Below are 18,288 nucleotides of genomic sequence, written 5' to 3'. Positions count from 1 at the left end.
ATGTGGTACTGTGGTCTTATGGGTGTTGGTATGTGGTACTGTGGTCTTATGGGTGTTGGTATGTGGTACTGTGGTCTTATGGGTGTTGGTATGTGATACATGTGGTCTTATGGGTATTAGTATATGGTACTGTGGTCTTATGGGTGTTAGTATATGGTATGTGTGGTCTTTTGGCTGTTGGTATGTGGTACTGTGGTCTTGTGCCTGTTGGTATGTGGTACTGTGGTCTTGTGCCTGTTGGTATGTGGTGTGTGTGGTCTTGGTGATATGATGCTGTTGTTCTGGTAGCTAAGGGGAAAGATCTTCATAGCCAGGTGCTTTTCTCAGTTCGTGTTTCTCAGTAGAGCTTTAGGGGGTGTTCCTGGGTTCCCACAGAAAGTCACATGGCTGCCTCTTATGGAGGAGCAGCACTCTGGACCTCTGGGGAGGCACTGGGGAAGGGTCCCTCTCAGTCTTGTCAGGCCCCGTAAAGATGAAGCCAAACCAGAGCTTTCTCCAGATGTTCTGCTTAGGGTCTTACTGTCTGTACTCTGAACGTAGCTGGAATTTCACATTTAACTTAGAGGAGAGTCACATATACAGCACATAATACCATAACACACACACACACACGCCTCAGCTGTGCCAAAGCACGGTATTATAAAGCAGAAAGCAGCTGGGTACAGGGTGCTCGCCAGTTTTGCTGTACTTGTGAATCTAAGGCACAGGGAGTCCCAAGAGTTCTGGGCTACAAAGAGGCCTTGTCTCCTAAAGCAAGGGTGTCAAAGGACGATGGAGCAGTCACTCAGTATGGGAGCTAAAAAGACAGCTTTTTCCATTGGTGACAGGCTGGTAGAGTGGTCTGTGCAGCTTAGCTAGAGCATTCGAGAATCTCGGCTTCAGGGATCAGCCAAGTGGCTGGATGTCATCCATGGAAGTTTGATGGTGGGTGTGATTCCTGGAAAGAGTTAGTTCCCGTGCTGGCTACTTTAGAAACTAGGACTTCCATTGGTTGGTAGTTTCGTTTGTTGCTAAAAGGAGCTGAAAGCAGTCTAGTAGCTGTTTGTTCCCGTGTCTGAGAACAAGCCAGTCTTCTCCTAGGAGTGTGGTAGGGTTTGTCTCACTTCCCGCCTTTGGTCCTCACCATAGAGAGTCCTGCAGACATCCCCCTATCCACACCCCTGCTGCTTCTCCTTGGTGTGGTATATGAAGGACTTCCAGTGAAAGTGTTAGCTAACAGCCTTTCCTCTCTGTTTTCTTTCCTTGTTGTTGAATCATTTGTAGAAACATCTGCTGGGACAGTATCCAGACAAAAGCGTTTGAGACACTGAACAGTAACCATTAAGTGGCTGTGAAACAAAAAATAACGATCAGATCTATTTTACGGAAGGATTCGAAGGCTTCACTAGTCGGTCTCTATGTCTCAGAGGCAGCCAGATGGCTTCCCTGTAGCTTAGAAAATTCCGTTCAGCCTGAAATGTTAGCAGTGCTTTTGGCCAGCCAAAAGAAAGTCCAAAGACACTGTACTATCTTTAATGATTTATTTTTATTTTATGTTCATTAGTGTTTTGCCTGCATGTCTGTCTGTGTGAGGGTGTCAGAAATCACGGGACTAGAGTTACAGGCAGGTATGAACTGAGCAGTGGGTGCTGGGAATTAAACCCGTGTCCTCTGGAAGAGACTCTCTTAACTGCTGAATAGTCTTCCCAGCTCCCACTTTAGTATCTTTTAATTATTATTTATTAGCTGTAATTATTTGGGCTAAGGAAATTAAATCATGTCTTCAGGGCCTGAACTGTTTTATTTAGTATGTTTGCAAAAGTAAAGAACCAATTTTTTTGTTGTTGTTGACAGCTTCAAACTGTTCAGTTCCTCCTGGAGCTTGATGCCTTAATGCCTCAGCACCACCAGCCCTGGCCCAGTGAGGCACGGCTGTCAGCGAGCTGGGGGAGTATAGCCTTGGTCAGCGCAAAACTCCATAGGAAGATTGCCCTAGTTCCTGGCTGGCACTGAGGACCTTGAGTCTTGAGGCAGAGGCCAGAACCAGGAATTGATCAGGACTTGGGGTTTATAGAGAGGAGAGCACAGAGGAAGACGACATAGAACTTCGTGTCAGTGGTCTTGGCTGGGACTAGCTGCTTTGTGCAGTTATACAAAACCTTCAGTTAATAAGCTACCCCTATTGTGGGTTAGGTCTTGCCAGTGCTGCTAAGGTCCCCTCTACTTTTACAGTGATAGATGGAGGGGCATGTAGCCAGTGGATGGAGAGGGGATGTAGCCAGTGGATGGAGAGAGGGGGATGTAGTCAGTGGATGTAGAGGAAGGGGTGTAGTCAGTGGATGGAGAGGGGGGGATGTAGCTAGTGGATGGAGAGGGGGAAATGTAGTCAGTTGATGGAGAGGGGGAGATGTAGTCAGTGGATGGAGAGGGGGAGATGTAATCAGTGGATGGAGAAGGGGAGATGTAGTCAGTGGATGGAGAGGGGGAGATGTAGTCAGTGGATGGAGATGGGGGATGTAGTCAGTGGATGGAGAGGGGGGATGTAGGCAGGTCAGGCTCTTTCCAGGGACTGCTTTATTCATCATTGCAAGCTCAGCTAATACATACTTGCAAACTGAGTATTTAGTCATGGAGATTTTAATTTTACTGAAAGCTGTGTCTTAGTCTCAGAATTCTCTGGACATCTTACTAGTGTGTCTTACATGTTAGTCATAAATAATCACATTTTTTAAAGATTCACTGAATATATCTAGTATTGGTAAAAGGTGAAACATTTGACAAGGCTCTTCTTGCAAAGCGGTGACAGAGCAGTTGAAGATCAGAAATGCACACATTTAACAAATTGAAGAGTTTCCTGACGTCATAGGCACATGCTCCACAAGGACAGTAAAACCTTGTGCCAGTGACTAGGGCATTACAGCGACGTAGATGTTTTAACATCTGAGCCGTGTGACAGTGTTTGTGTATTGGTGTCCCTAACTGTTCCTCTGCTCAGCTCACCTATGCACCTCCTCTCTGAGCCTTTGAAGGTTCATCTTGATCTTAGTTTCAGACGGGCCCTGGTGTTCATTCTCATCAAGCTCCTTAGGCAGGTCGCAGTTCGTTAGTGTGGAAGCATGTTGTATGTTCCATTTTAAATATTCCACTAGCCAAGGAAAAAGTAGATGCATTTGGCACCATAGTTCCTGTCCAAACCCCTGGCGTTCAGACCAGCAGTCAGATCCACAGACCCTGGGTCAGTGAGCAGTTAGATTCACAGACCCCGGGACACGTGTCTGAGCTGCCTCAAGATGCAAGCTGATGCCCCCAGGCCTTCCTAGCTTCTGCCTTCTCAGAGCTGTCCCCAGTGCCTCATTACCATTTCCAGGATGCTGACTAGATTAATTAGTGTCTCTTCCTAGAGAACTAGCCTCCTCTTCCCTCCGGCTGCTGAGGGAGGCCTTCAGTGAACACAGGAGCAGTGTTCTGGTGTCCCGACTTCTGAGTTATCTTCCGTTCTGTCCTTTGTGCTCTCTCCTTGCCACTAAGAAAACAGGCTTCTTTTTAGCCTTCCCACCTCGTGTCAGAAATGTTCCTAACGTTGTTACTGCTGTTGTGTTGTTTCTGAGAAAGCGCCTACCCAAGTGGTCCAAGCTGGGTCTAAATTTGTAATCCTCCTGCCTCAGCTTCTAGAATATGGGGTCACAGGAGTGAGCCACTGTGTACCGCTATACCTGTATTTTTCTTTATTAGCTATGATCCTCCTGGCTGTGCCTCTCCTTGTGCTGGGCTGTGTGATTCTGGGTCTCTCTCTCTGGTGTGTTCTGAATGGAGCCACACTGAGTATATTATTCATAGGGCTTTTCTCTGCAGTTGTTTCTGAGAGTTGTGTTTCACTGTTAGATCATGTCCTTGTGTGAATATTAGAGAATTTCTTTACTTTTTAAGTTTTCTTTTCATTTTTCTATTTCACACGTGTATTTTTTTTCCTACATGTCTGTGTGCCGTGTGTATGCAATGCCCTCAAGGACCTGAAGAGGGCGTCAGATTCCCTTGAACTAGAGGTACAGCCACTTGTGAGCTGCCATATGGGTGCTGGGACTTGAACCTGGGTCCCCTTAAAGAGCATCCAGTGCTCTTAACCACTGAGCCATCTCTTGAGCCCCTAGTCACTCTTTTTTTTTTTTTTCTTTCTGAGCCTTTAGCTGATTTCTGCCCTGTGACTATTGAATCTGAGTTGTTTAATTGTGGGTCTTCTGGATTCTTGTGCACTTTTGTCTCATGGACTCCCTGAGAATTTTTTAATATTATGAGTCACTTTTCAAAATTAGGGTTTTCGGTTTTTTTTAAATCTCGTTGTGCTGGGGATTTGAACTCTAGGCCTCCAGTGCAGTAAATCATGCTGTCTCATTGGGCTATGCCCCGAGTCCCCCAAATCAAGTTTTAAATGCACACAGTAAATTGTAGCCCTACGAAAGAAAATGTTTCCTCTTTCCAAAATACATGCATATTTTAGTAGTGTTTTTATTGTCGAACAGTCATGATATTTCAAGTATAAACTTAATACACAAAAGAAAATAATAGAAAAAAATAATAACTATACTGACATTAAAAGATCTGTACAGGGCATGAATGTTGAAGATTGTGTTGTCGTTTTGAGGTGTGGTTTTAGGCCACCAAGGTTGGCCTGCATAGCTGATCATGACCTTGAACCCATGATCCTCCTGCTTCCTCCTCAGAAGTGTGAGGGTGGGGGATGCCAGGCGTGACCACCATGCCTGGCTTGAAGACGATTATTGCACTCAGGACATTGTGTACTCCCATTGAAGCTAAACAAACAGTGAAGAGTGAAACGGTGTTTACCTAGGTTGTTTAACTTAGGAAGTGTCTGCATACTCTGAGAACAAAGGTCAGATGCACTTAAATGCTGCACGCGTGAGCGCCTGGCTGGCTTGTTGACTTTTGACCTCTGCTCTCAGATTCTTCGAAGGGATGACGCGTGCATAATCTGTTACTACCTTTGTCTGACTGATGCTCACAGCAGTGTCTGAGATAGGAGGGGGGTGTTGGAAACCACTGTTACACCTTAGCAGATGGGAGGAGAGGGAGTCAGTGAAGATGGGAAGGAAGGAAGAGAAAGCTGAAAATACCAGAAATCACAGTCTATCCCAACTTTAATTTTAAAAATTACATTTATTTATGTATTTATATGTTGTGTGTGCGTGCGTGAGTGTGTGTGTGTGTATATGTGTCAGAGAACGTACTTGCAAGAGTCCTCTCCATCCACCATATAAATAAGTCATCGAGAGTGAATGAATGGGTGCCATGATGCTTGTGTGGAGGTCACAAGGTCCTCACTTTCCACCTTTTTGCCATTGTATATGCCAGAGCAGCACTGCAGGGACACTGCAGGGACCGCCTGAAGATAGCCAAGGCCACATGGCTATCTGATGCTGGATTCAGGACCTAACTTGCAGTTAGGGAATTTTCTGAGGGATGGTCCTTTTTTCTCTGTGTGTAGTCAGACCAATTTCCCACCTTTCCCTAAGGACGTGTTTACGCCTTACACAGGGTGGTTCCTTTTAGTCTTTGCATCTTCTGTTCGTTTGTGTTTTTCTACTTTCTGTTCTAGGCTCTACGCTGTTAAAACCAGAGAGGTAGGGCGTGCAGACGGCTGGGTATGGTTTGTGTTCAGTGATGCAGCCTGTCCAAGGGCTTTGGGTCTTGTCGATACCTCAGGGGCCAGCAGCCTCCACATCTCTTGTCTCTCTCCCTCTGAGACCTCTGAGATTTCCTGCCAGATCAGTGGTACTTTTAAATAACATTGTTTTAGCTAGGTGGTGGCGGCCCATGCCTATAATCTCAGCACTTACAAGGCAGAGGCAGGAGGATCTCTGTGAGTTCAAAGACAGCCTGGTCTACAGAAGTAGTTCCAGGTTAGTCAGGGCTACACAAAAAGACCCTGTCTCAAAAATAAAACAACAACAAAAAGACATTGTTTTGCAAAAGTAGCTCTAAGCATTTGAAGTTGTTCTCAATGAATGAGTTGTTTGTAATGCTCTGGTCAAGTCTCATTGCTCATTTGGAGCAATGTCTGTTTAAGGCTTGGACCTGGACCTGCCATGTATTTAATCTATAGGCAGAAATCTTTCTTTTCCTGTCTGCTTTCAGTCTCTGTCCAACAGAGCCAGCCTGGGATGGGGAGAGCAGTGTAGGCTTTGGAGTTCCACAGCCTCAGTTAGACTTTATTCTCGGTGGTTGTCTGAACAGACAAGTCACATAGCCTTTCCTTTCTCCATTCAATTTCCCCTTTGCAGATAAAGATGACAATGCCCACCACGGTCCTGTCATGCCTCAGCAGCACTCACATAAAACCTCATCAAGACATGTCAGATCAGAAAGACATCTTATCTAAATATCAGAGGAGACTGAATTCCTGCCCAGTGATAATCCTGAGTTACCCCCTGCCATTTAAATACTAGAGATCATCTAATATTTATATATGGTTTAATCAGCGGGTAATTTTCAGCCTGAAGACTGAGGCTCCAGAGGGCATGAATTCAACCTTTGCAAAGCTCTGAGTTAGCAAAGACTGTCCTCATTTCTACTTCTGAGGTTTATCTGTGTCATATCGCTAAGCGTTCCTCTGCCTAAGCAGTCACCGCTCTTCACACAGTGTACAAGAGGGCTGCTGGCAACCGCAGCTCTAAAGGAATGCTAATGCACGCGAATGTTGATCCGAGCCCCAAGGAGGAGCAGAGAGAAAGGCAGTAGCGGCCAAAGCAAATATGTATTCCTGTGCTCACATATTTATTTAAATTCTAGGCAATGCATTTATAACTTGCATAATTAGCCAGGGCTACAAAGTTGCCTTTTAGAAGGCATATTTACCCAGAGAAGTTATGCATATTTCATAAAGAGCAGGCGATGTTGAAACATGGTGTGCCCCTGGTTTGGTATCTGCTGTGGAAAGCACTTGTTCCTTAGTGAATGATTTCATTTTGAGGCAAAACATATTACATTAACAAGGCTCTGATATTCACCACGATTTTTGTAATTTATACCCAGAGATCTGAAATAAGCACTAATAAATTTTGCCTACCTGAAAAAAAATTTTTTTTAAAAATGTAAACCTGTTTAAAGTCATCTTTAAAAAGAAATCATGGAAGAAGCTGACTTGGTTCTGCAGCCTGTTGTGCAGAGCAAATGGAATAAGAACCTGGAAGAGAAAGCACAGAGAAGAGGTCACTGAGTTTGTGTGACCTTGTGTGACAGAGGCTAATCCCTGTGTGGTTTACAGCTAGAACGCTCTGCAAAGGCAAGTCCACTGGTTCTAAGGAACCGAGGCACGGAGGAAATGTCACAGCACTCGCTCGCCGGTGTTAGAAACCCGTGCTAGAAACCGCTGATCACACTTCTGTTCCAATTCAACGTCCGAGCTGTAGGTGCCGACGGTGGTGGAGGCTGTGGAGCAATTACTGTGACCTTGGCACTGGTGCAGCCTTAGATGGCATCTCGTTCAGTGCTGCTGTGCCCTGTGGGTTGGTGACTGTTGCTCATTTTAGAGGTTAGGGCAAGGAAGACTTGGGGGCATCTTCTGTGGACAGCAGCAGTTACCACTGTGGAGCCTCTGCCACGAGACTGTCTTCACATAGTGCTTGGAATGTTCAAGAGTCTACAAGACATGCACACTGCCTCTTCAGGGTGGGTGCCTCTTCAGTTAGTGGGGACCCACTGCCTCAGAGCTCGTAGCTAACCACATATCCACCACTCAGCTTCAGCAACCCTGAAGTTACCTGAAGTGGATATTTCAGAATGAGAAATAAAAGCACACATGTAAGTGCCACCCACACACCAATCCTACCCCCCTCTCCATTCTGCACTGGCGCTGTCGGCGCCCTGACCTGTCATCTGTCCTTGCTTTGCCTGTGCTGATATCTGAATATGTCATATTTTCAATCTTTGGGAGCTATTGAAATGTTGTGCTTTGCAGAGTTGCAGCTGTTTATCTTCAACCTTAGGCTTCTGACACACTGTCATACAGGCCTGTCTTTTGTCGTTCATGGTATACTCTGTCCCGTGTTCACATGTCTAGCCTGAGAGCGCCGCCCTTCTCTCTCAGGTCATGTCCAGCTCTTGGCTTTTAGAACATGAATGATGCAGTGAGGGGGTCTTGCTTCCCTCTCAGTACGTGCTGAGAAGAATTTCTCTGGCTTCCCACAAGGACCCTGAGGTTTTGCTCTTGATCCTATGGGGACACCCAGGGACCTCAGAGCAGAAAAGCCCCCATTCCTTAGCTCTGAAAAGTTTCTACCTCTATCCTGGTGCTTCAGGGAACGAGAAGAGAGTAGAACATTGTTTCTGCATGGGATCTTCATATAACGCATACAGACCATTGTCCTCTGTGTTGGATCTGCATATGACATGTACAGGCCATTGTCCTCTGCATGGGATTTGCATATGACATGTACAAACAGTTGACTTCTACATGGGATCTACATATGACACAGACAGTTGTCCTCTGCATGAGATCTGCATATGACACATACAGACTGTTGTCCTCTGCATGGGATCTGCATATGACATGTACTGACAGTTGTCTTCCAGGAGAGCAAGCCAGTGTCCACTGATGGAGGGTTCCTCTCTGCTGAGAGGCAGGGCTGAGGGAAGTTGGGCTTTATGTCTGTATGAATCTGAGCCTTATTCAACCTGTAAGCTGGGTGTTTGTTTCTTATCAGGGAAAAAAAAAAACCTTTGATAAACACAAAACCACTATTAATACCCTCAAATTTTTTCTTTCTTTTTCTTCTTCTCCTTCTCCTCCTTCGTGTGTGTGTGTGTGTGTGTGTGTGTGTGTGTGTGTGTGTTTCAAGACAGGCTTTCTCTGCATGGCGATGGGTATCTTAAAACTCTCTGTAGACCAGGCTGGCCTTGAACTCAGAGATCTGCCTGCCTCTGCCTCTGCCTCATCAGCTGTGGGATCAAAGGTGTGTGTTATCACCACTGCCAAGCTACTCTCAATTTCTATTACACTCATTTTTAAAGATTGTTCTTATTATGTGCATTAATTAAAGCCTCTTAAGCATTCTTTGGTCCAGTAGAACTGATACAACAAACTAAGACACTCTCTGAAGTACCGGCACTCAGGAAAGCCTGTCTTACCGTCACCTTTGCCCTAAAGATGCTCACCACACAAGCCTGGGAACCTGTCATGATTCTGGGAGCCAACTTGTCCTCTGACCCCTGTGCATGTGCCATGACACACATCTCCCCCAATAAATCAGGGGCACACATAAAAATTTTGATTATGGCTGGGTGTGGTAGCGCACACCCTTAATCCTAGCACTCAGGAGGCAGAGGCCGGCGGATTTCTGAGTTCAAGGCCAGCCTGGTCTACAAAGTGAGTTCCAGGACAGCCAGGGCTATACAGAGAAACCCTGTCTCGAAAAACAAAAAACAAAAAAAATTTTTTTTTATTACATTTTCTTGTTCTATGTGTTTACATGTACGTATTCATGTTTGTGTGAATGCATCTGTGTGTGCATATGTGCAGAGGCCTGAGGACCACCTTGGATGTCATTCTCCTACCTGACCCCAACCCCTCTGTATTGAAACTTGGTCTCTCTCTCACTGGCCTAGAGCTAGCTAAGGACTGGCCACATAGACTCTGGGTGGTCAGGGAGCCCCAGAGATCTTCCTATTTTGCTCCCCAGGGCTGTGATGCTGAGCGTGTACACCACACCTGGCCTTTAACATGGGTTCTGGATTGAATGTAGGCCTTCATGCTTGGGAGACAAACACTTCACAGGCAGGACCTCTCCTCGACCACCTGAAAGCTCACTCCAACCCAGTAGCTACTGGCTTTTATCTCTTCCTCTTTTTCTTTTTAGATTTATCCCTGCCTTCCCATTTCTCCCTCCTCCTCCTGCTCCTCCTCCCGCTCCTGTTCCTCTTCCGGCTCCCATTCCTTTTTCTTCTTCCAGTGTTCCCTCTTTGTCCTCTTCAAGGACCTCCCCAGCCACCTTGGCAACGGTTTTCATTGCTTAGTTTCTCCTTCTGTTCGCTGGGCATCTTCCATGCCTATCTTTCTCCTTATGTTTGATAAAAATTCATCTTCTTTTGTGTTGTAGACATTTTACACTCAGATGGAACTGGGTAGCCCAGGGCCACCCTGTGTGTGGTCAACAGTGGCCCTGCCTTGCCCAGCACTGATGCTCTGAGCTGGCAATCTTGGGCTGTTTTCTTAATCTCTGTCTGTTTAGTTCTCTACTGGGCCAATGAGGGATAGTAGCCCAAATAAATATGGTCTGGGAGTTACATCAGCTCATGTACGGTGGACCTCTTTGGGTGACACGTGGTCCCATTACAGACCATCTAAAAGACGATGTTTGCTATCATTACAGTTTACATTTTATTTTTCCCATGACATGAGCATGGGATGGAGCACACAGGTTAAAACACCATTTCATGCTCTCCTCGTGGGAAGAGCCCAAATGATTTGTGTGCCTTGTCAGTGAGTCCAAGCATCTTGTTACTTGGCTCTTGCGTTTCTTTTCTCTCTTGCTGGGTTCTTCTTGTGAACTGTAGGAATTCTCAGTAGTCCCTCAGACTATTCTGACCACTAACTCTTCATCTGTTGAATGCAAGCTGAGGCAAGGTTTTCATTTATTGAACTGCAGAAGTATTCACTGCGACTTAACACTATTCACTCAATACAGGTTTCATTTATAAATTCATCTCCCAAATCAAGATCAGATATTCTCTTCTGAAGTTTTTTTTTTTTAATCTACATTTTACCTAGAATATCTGTTGAGGTGTAGGGGTAAGGCTGGCAGTTCCTGTCCCCTTGCCCCTTTTTTGAGAGGTGGTAGCATGTGAACAAGTCCAGCCTGGCCTGGAACTCAGGGTTCTCTTGCCTCGGCCTCCTGCACACTACAGTAGCCATCTTCTTTTTGTCCTATGTTCTTCTGGATAGGTGCACACCTTTTTCTGTGAGTTGCCAGATTACAAGGTAATAAATGCTTAAATCTCTGTGGGTTGTCTCTCTGGGACAACTGCATAGCTATTTAAATCTCTCTGGTGGGATTTTTCCAAGTGAATCTTAGGGGTAATAAAACAAGGGCTCAGAAGCAGACTCAACAGAAAATAAGGGTGGTGTGGAGTTGTGTTCTGATAAAACTTTATTTATAGATGTAGGTGACAGGTGGATGATGTCATGAGGCGTCACTACCGATGTCTGTTTTGGACCAGGGCTTCATACACGGTTTCCATTTGTGATCTCTTTTCTCCTAAGAAATTGTTATGTGATCATGGTATATGGCTCTATAAAACAAGGGTATATACATAGTACACTTAGATTAATAGATAGATCATAACAAAATTTATTTTAAAACAATTATTTGTTAAACTTAAATTTTTTTACCATTAACTATAGGTGAAAGGGCCAGCAATATGCCTTAGCAGGTAAAGGAGCTTGTCTTGAAACCTGACAACCCAAGTTTGCTCCCCAGAACCCTCATAAAGGTAGAAGAAGACCATCAGCTCTCCAAAACTGTGACCTCCATGTGCACAGTGGCACGTGCCACCTCCCATAACATGCATGAACATGCACGCGCATACACAATAACTAGCCTTATTAAAAAGCCAGTTCTTGCACTTGGGAGGCAGAGGCAGGCGGATTTCTGAGTTCGAGGCCAGCCTGGTTTACAGAGTGAGTTCCAGGACAGCCAGGGCTATACAGAGAAATCCTGTCTCGAAAAACAAAAACAAACAAACAAACAAACAAAAGCCAGTTCTCATCTCATACCAATGACATGGACATGCTTGGTCATGTATAATCGAGGAAATCTTGGCTCACTGTTTGGTTCTGCAGGATGTCAAGTGTCTTCAATATCTCCCAGAATTGATCACTATTTTGGTTCTGTAAACATCAATGCCAAAATACCACTTTGAATATATGTACAAAGTGGAAGAAATATGCTTAGACCCATCTCAGAAATTCTGTCCTAATTGCAACCTAAATTCATCTCACAAGCACACCCACCCACCCACACACACCCATACACATTAATGAACTCAAGTGTGCAACTCAAAACAGTAATTTTTAAGATCAAATATTATAATAATACAGTATAAAGATAACTTGGTATTTAAATGTTGAGGAATAACAATACGAAAGATTGTCTTTATTTCCATATTAAAACATTGTGTTTCTATAAGAGCAGAGAACTGCACATAAAATAAGAAAAAAATCACAGACACACACACACGCGCACGCGCATACATGCACACAGACATAATGTTATACAACAGTTGCAAATTTGAGCTAAAGTGTTTGAAGCAACATTCACTGACATCGTAGGGAGAGACAGCCTGCACTGTGCACAGTACGTGTGTCTTATGTGCAGAACCAAGGCTGCACTGATGCCACCTGACACATAATGGAACACAGAAATGCCTTGAAGTCTTTATGCATTTGATTTGAATTAATTTTCTGTCATTGTATTTGGAAGCCTTTCCCTGTCTCCAGGTTTTTTGGGATCTCTATATTTAGTTGTATAACCCACTTAGGGCTGAGACACACAGTTGAGGAAGCTAGATTCTAGGCTGGACTCTCATCCATTTTATATCATGCCAGGAATGAGTAAATTACACGTGTATCACATGTAACTCCAGAATTATGCAAATACACTTAGCATGTTACAGTAGTATCATAGAATGAGCTAGCCCTATTCTCTTCAGAGTCACTTCTGTCCGCATCGATCACTCAGCCAACAGACGTCTTTCCATTGTATGCTAGAGTTTTAAAACGTTCCCTTTTAATCTCTTCAGGTCCCCATTGGCCATCTAAAAGATGTTCCTCGCTTTTTATGTGTGTGTGTGCTCACATGCCACAGTGTGTGTCTGGAAGTCAGAGGACAGCTTTGTAGCATGGCTTTCTCCTTCCACCTTTCCCTGGGTTCTAAGGGTTGAATTCAGGTAGTCAGGCCAGCAGGGGCAAACACTGTTCCCACTGAGCCACCCGGGGGCACCACCGGGGGCACCATCTGCAGTGTGGGATTTAACACTTGCCTTCTTTTCTTTACTTTCCAGAATTACCATGATGCAGGCATTTGTTTGCTGAAAGTTTTTCATGTGTCTTAAAGGTAGTCTGTCTGTCTGTCTGTCTAACTAGGTTAATTCTAAAATCCCTGCTTGTTTTTGGCTTATTGTGGAAGTATTCTCTTTTATTTTTCTTTTCATGGATTGACATTTTCAACTCTGAGGGGTTCCCGTTAGTTCTCTTTTCTGTCTTTTCTGAAGTCTTCATTCAAGTCCCAAATTGTTTTGTTTTGTTTTTTCATTTCTTTATGTTGCTGATCTCTGCCTCTTGCATCTTACCAGGTTGTCTTAGGAATGCTGCTGTGATCTCTTTTCTGCTTATGTTGTTCTTCGTGGCTCATGTTTCCTCCGCATTCCTCTGTCTTATGTTGGTTGGTGGCTGGTGTGTGTGTGTGTGTCAATCCTGACCCCATGAAGGACCTTCTGTAGGAAAGGCCGTGTGTAGCTGGGGTGTCAGTCAGGTTGGGTACTTGGGGTTGGTTCCAGAGACCACAACAGCACGTCTTCATGCATTTTCTCCCTCTCACTGATGTCTGCATGGCTGCGAGCGAACACCTTCGCAGTCTAACTGCAGCCTGAAGGAACTGTATGACCTTGCGGCGGTGGAAGTGAATGTCCAGAGGCCTCTTCAGGTTCCACAGTCTAGCCGCAGTGGTATTTTGGCGACAGCCGCTGCTGCAGCCTTAGTGTGCATGGGAGGTGGAGAGGGTGAGCTTTAGGTCCCTCAGGGCAAGTGCAGGGGAGACCAAGGAACAACCCCAGTAGCCACAGGATTTCCTCAGGGATTTAGTTCCTGGGACTCTCAGGTTTCTGTGCAAGACACCTGCAGCTATGGATACAAGGCGGGCTGGGTCAGAGGAGCACAGGCTTGGAAGGGTTTGGAAACAGAGAGGCTCTATTGGACCTCCTGCATGGCTGTTAAATTGCTGCTGTTGTTGGTGGGCTGAGGAGGAGGTTTTCCTGATTCCTTTGAGACCAGCACAGATGGACTCTGGGTAGTAGAGCCACAACAGCCTCTGATCCCAAGGCTACACAATGCCAAAGGAGACTCTCCCACCAAGTGAGCCACACACTGACCCAAGGCCCGCCAGAGTGGGCCAGGCATTTGGCTGCTGGCTAGGGCTGCTTCTAGCAGTGGCTGGTATGGTCAATTTTCTGAGTTTGGGGGAGATACAAGGTAAGTGCCTCCCGTGGAGCAGAGGCTTTGCTTTTAGACCAGCTGGCTCCAGGGACTGGCTCTAAAGCCTGTGGGGTCTGAGTCAGGCCTGCTGGGCTACTGGTCCAGGGTGCTGGCATTTTGCTACTTTGAGCTTTTAAGGCTCTGTTGTGTTCCTTTTCCTTCAAATAAGTGATAGACACCCAGATTCATAAGAAACCTTTCCAAAGAACAAATTAAGAATCAAATCCAAACCTTTCAGTGTTGAGACAGATCTTCATAGAGCAGGCCTTGAACTCAGGCTGGTTTTGAGCTCATGGCAATCCTCTCGGTGTTCCACAAGCTGGAATCACAAGCCAGATTCCTAAGTCTACAACACAGACATTCAGGATCCTAATAGTCTCTGTTTCCCCCACACTCAAAACAGTCTGAATTAGTTGTAGCTGATCCCAAGGCAGCCTTTGCCAGAGAAGCAGGAAGGAAGTGTTGGCCTCACCCAAGGGGCAGCAGGGCTTGGTGTGTGATGTCTCTGACAGGAGTCCAGGGTATCTCATAAGTGCCCCTAGGAGCTTGCCTTTGTTGTGGACAGCCACCCCCTTTCGGGTTAAGGTGTCAGAGCCAAAATGATAGCAGTTGGCCTATTGTAATGCAAGGCAGAGATTGGTCTTAGATGTGTTCACCAGCAGTGAGGTGTAGGGAGGTGCAGCCTGTGAAAAGTGGGGCCCGTTGAGCTTCTCAGGAGTCCATGAGATGTGTGTTATACAGAGTGTGTTCCTATTAATTAGCTGCCTCTTGCGAGTGTGATTCTTGAACTGGACACAAGCTGTTCTTTCCAGAAACAAGCAGTTGAAGGGCTGGGAGATACAGGCGGCAAGCATCATCTCTGGTCATGTCTTGCAGGTGTTCACCCTGCTGTGGATCGCCGACTGGATGGTCCATCGCTTCTGGAGAAAAGGAAAGGACCCAGACAGTTTCTCCATCCCGTACCTCACGGCGCTGGGCGATCTGCTTGGGACTGCTCTGCTGGCCCTAAGCTTCCATTTTCTCTGGCTCATTGGAGACCGAGATGGAGACGTTGGAGACTAATGGGACCTAGAAGCTGTCGTGGGGTCACACAGGGGAAGGATATAGGCAGCCATTGCTGCCCCTCCCCAAAGCTCTTCATCTGTCCTGTAACTTATGCCAGGGTAGTCTGCAGTTCACCCTGACTCCGTAAATGGCCTTAATGTACTTTTTAAGGAATTTGTGCCGAAACCACAATGAATGGTATTTGTGCTGCTTTTTGTAGAATAAATAATTTGACACAGACATAGATACAAGCTCACATTCTAAAGTTAATTAGGAAAGAATTTAGGATGTTTACAATGAGTTAATTTTGAAACCACAGACCTAGCAGAAATAGACTTTATTATTAAGTTATAATGCACAGTAAGAGGCAAGGGAGAGTTAGCCTTCTCTGTCTTACAGCTGTGTCACACTACAGAGTGCCATGACTGATGTGACGGGGGCCAGCTGAGCGTCCCTAAGTGTTCATTAGGCCTTCTTCCCTGGGAGCTAAGGTTACCAGTTACTTAACTCACAATACTCCTCCCACTGAACATAACAACCAGCTCACTTTTACCCATATCTAAAACTGCCCCGTGCCAACGTTCATCTCTGCTCTGCGAGTTCTCAACAACTAACCCTTTAGTAGATTTGTTTATCCTTTCGTGGAGACAGGGCTCGCTGTGTTGTCCCTGCAGGCCTTTCACTTGCAGTCCCCCTTGCTTTGGCTCCCTCCTCCTGGTGCTAAAAGCACTGAGCTGTCTCGCTCATCCTGTGTTGAAAAAGGTTGATCAGATTTAGAAAACCGTGATTAAAGCAGAAGATGTGCTGAGCTGTGTTTGTGGGCCCAAGATGGAGTGCGTGCGTGTGCGTGTGCGTGTGCACATGCGTGAGGGACAGCCCCGAGAAAGACAGAGACAAAGTCATTTCTTTTAAAAAATAAGTACCATTTAATATAATGCAGACCTAAGATCTGGGACATGCAGGTGGTCCTGTTGCCCTTTAAGGCGCCCTGCCGGTTGGATGTCCCAAGTTGGCGGCTTACCTCAGCATCCACTGCATCACGGCTCCATCTGCTGGGACTGCCTCATGTACGTGGCTGTACTCCTCAGATGTCTTTCTGAACGTAAGCACCTAACCCCTGACTATTCAGTAGTAAGCACTTTAAAATTGCCGTGCAATCGTTCAAGGCCGTTAAATATTTAATAATTTAAACTGCTGAGGGCATGGACTCCACATGACGTTGATTGTCATGGCTAGGTTGTGCTGGTGAATAACTAGCAGGTAGCTTGTAAATATACTGAGGAAGTTTCTCACTAAATCTTTATGGAGGCTGTGGTTTAGAGTTGTATATTTTTGCTTATTTTTAAACTTCGTTCAATTCTCCTGCCTTATAATCAAACGTTTAAGGCATAGAACGGAATGAATTACAGGATCTCTCCTTTGGAGAGTTAGTGTCACAGAGTGACCATTCTGACAAAATAAGCATAAAGTTTAAGTTGATGAATAAATATTTAGTTGCAAAGATTATTTTATTTAAAAATTAATGAATACTACCTTTCATTTTATTATAAAAGCATTTGTGAATTTGGGTTTTGCATTTGGCTGTACATTCTTTTGGTTTTTGTTTTGTTTTGTTTTGGAGACAGAGTCTTGCCCAGGCTAGGCTTAAACTTCAGATCCACCTGCCTTAGCCTATTGGGATTCATTTTCTTTAACTCACAAAAAGTATGCAGAGTGAGCCCCAGTGTTAGCCTGGCTGACAGAGTTAGGCATAATCCTAAGCACGGGAAGATGTGTGAGTTACCGTGTGTGGGGCTGACAGGCTCACCTGGCAGGTGGGTTGAATGGAGACTCCTGTCTGTGTTTTATCAAGGGGGCCCTGGAAATACAGAGGAGTGACATTTGTAAGATTTCACAGCTATGCAGTGAGCAGACTCTTCACAAGTGTGTCCCACCCCCAGATGTGCAAAGGGTCTACCTAGTTAGCTGAGAAAAAGCCCAATCAAGTGTTACTAGTCTTTTAGATTGGCAACAGGGAAATCTCCACCTAGTGTGGACCAACTGTGAACTATCCCCGTTCCTAAGGTCAGAGAGACTGTATATGAATATTTACCTTATAAAATATTTTTTATTTTATAATGAAGACTTTTAGACTAAAGAACAATGCCTCGATTCTTCAGGCGTCCAAGAGCCAGCCCTCTTCCTAGATCTACTATGTCAGGCAGGATAGCAGGAGGCTTTATCGGAACAGCAAAATATCTAAGACACATGTAGTGGGCAGAAATAGACTCGGACTGAATGCATTGTGAAGGGATATGCACTGTTAATTACAGACCTTTGAAAGTCTCTGTGTAAGTATGTAAGTTTTATTTATTCATAAAATGGTAAATGAACAATATTTTTATACCACACAAACCCTGCTTTCCAAAACTGGTTTTCCACTAACTTACCAGGCACATTATACACACAGCCAAAAAAAGATCATATTTTTTTAATTCTTGACCATCCACTTATTTTGACATTTCCAAACAAAGTTTCTTAGAAGCTAGTAAGATAGAAACACACAGGGGCGTGTCTTCTGGGGATGTCAGGAAGCGTTGCATCAGAGATTGTCTGTGATGTAGCCAAATGCATCTTGTAAAAGTCTGTCAGTGGTGGGGTATGCCTACCTTCCCTGTTTCTGAAGTATAGTTTGCCCACTAGTAGTGGGCTCTGGCACCTTGGGATCTCTGTAAACCCAAATCAAAATAAAAATTGAGAAGCATTTTCTTGTGCCATTGTGGTTTTTTTTTCTTAATTACTCTGTCAGCTACAGACCAGGTACCATGTTTGGAAATCCCCCAGAAGGGTCCAAGTGAGTGACCTGTGTTCATGGAACATGGTAACTGGGCTCTGATGACAGCTACTCCTGCAGCCCACTGCTCCACTGTGAGAGCGTCTGCCTTCCCTCCATCGTCATTGGACACAGAGTGCTGTATCAGTCCGTCCCAGACAGAGCCTGGCTCTCACAAAACATAGCTCACATC

The 18,288-nt window shown here is 45.1% G+C and overlaps 1 protein-coding gene across 5 annotated transcripts in view; it reads left to right on the top strand.

Moving 5' to 3' along the window:
• Slc41a2 (solute carrier family 41 member 2) overlaps positions 1–18,026 on the top strand; it is a 103,793-nt gene extending 85,767 nt beyond the window's left edge. For all 5 annotated transcript variants that reach the window (XM_021174397.2, XM_029482529.1, XM_029482530.1 and 2 more), the window contains one exon: positions 15,116–18,026. In XM_021174397.2, coding sequence (XP_021030056.1) covers positions 15,116–15,301 — 186 coding nt within the window. In that variant the 3' untranslated portion in view covers positions 15,302–18,026. The remainder of the gene's footprint in view (positions 1–15,115) is intronic.
• The last annotated feature ends 262 nt before the right edge of the window (positions 18,027–18,288 follow it).

This window comes from Mus caroli, chromosome 10 (assembly GCF_900094665.2).
Source record: "Mus caroli chromosome 10, CAROLI_EIJ_v1.1, whole genome shotgun sequence".
NCBI classification, from domain to species: Eukaryota; Metazoa; Chordata; class Mammalia; order Rodentia; family Muridae; genus Mus; species Mus caroli.
The sequence above is the reverse complement of the archived record's forward strand: the minus strand, read 5'-3'. Positions and strand labels throughout refer to the sequence as shown.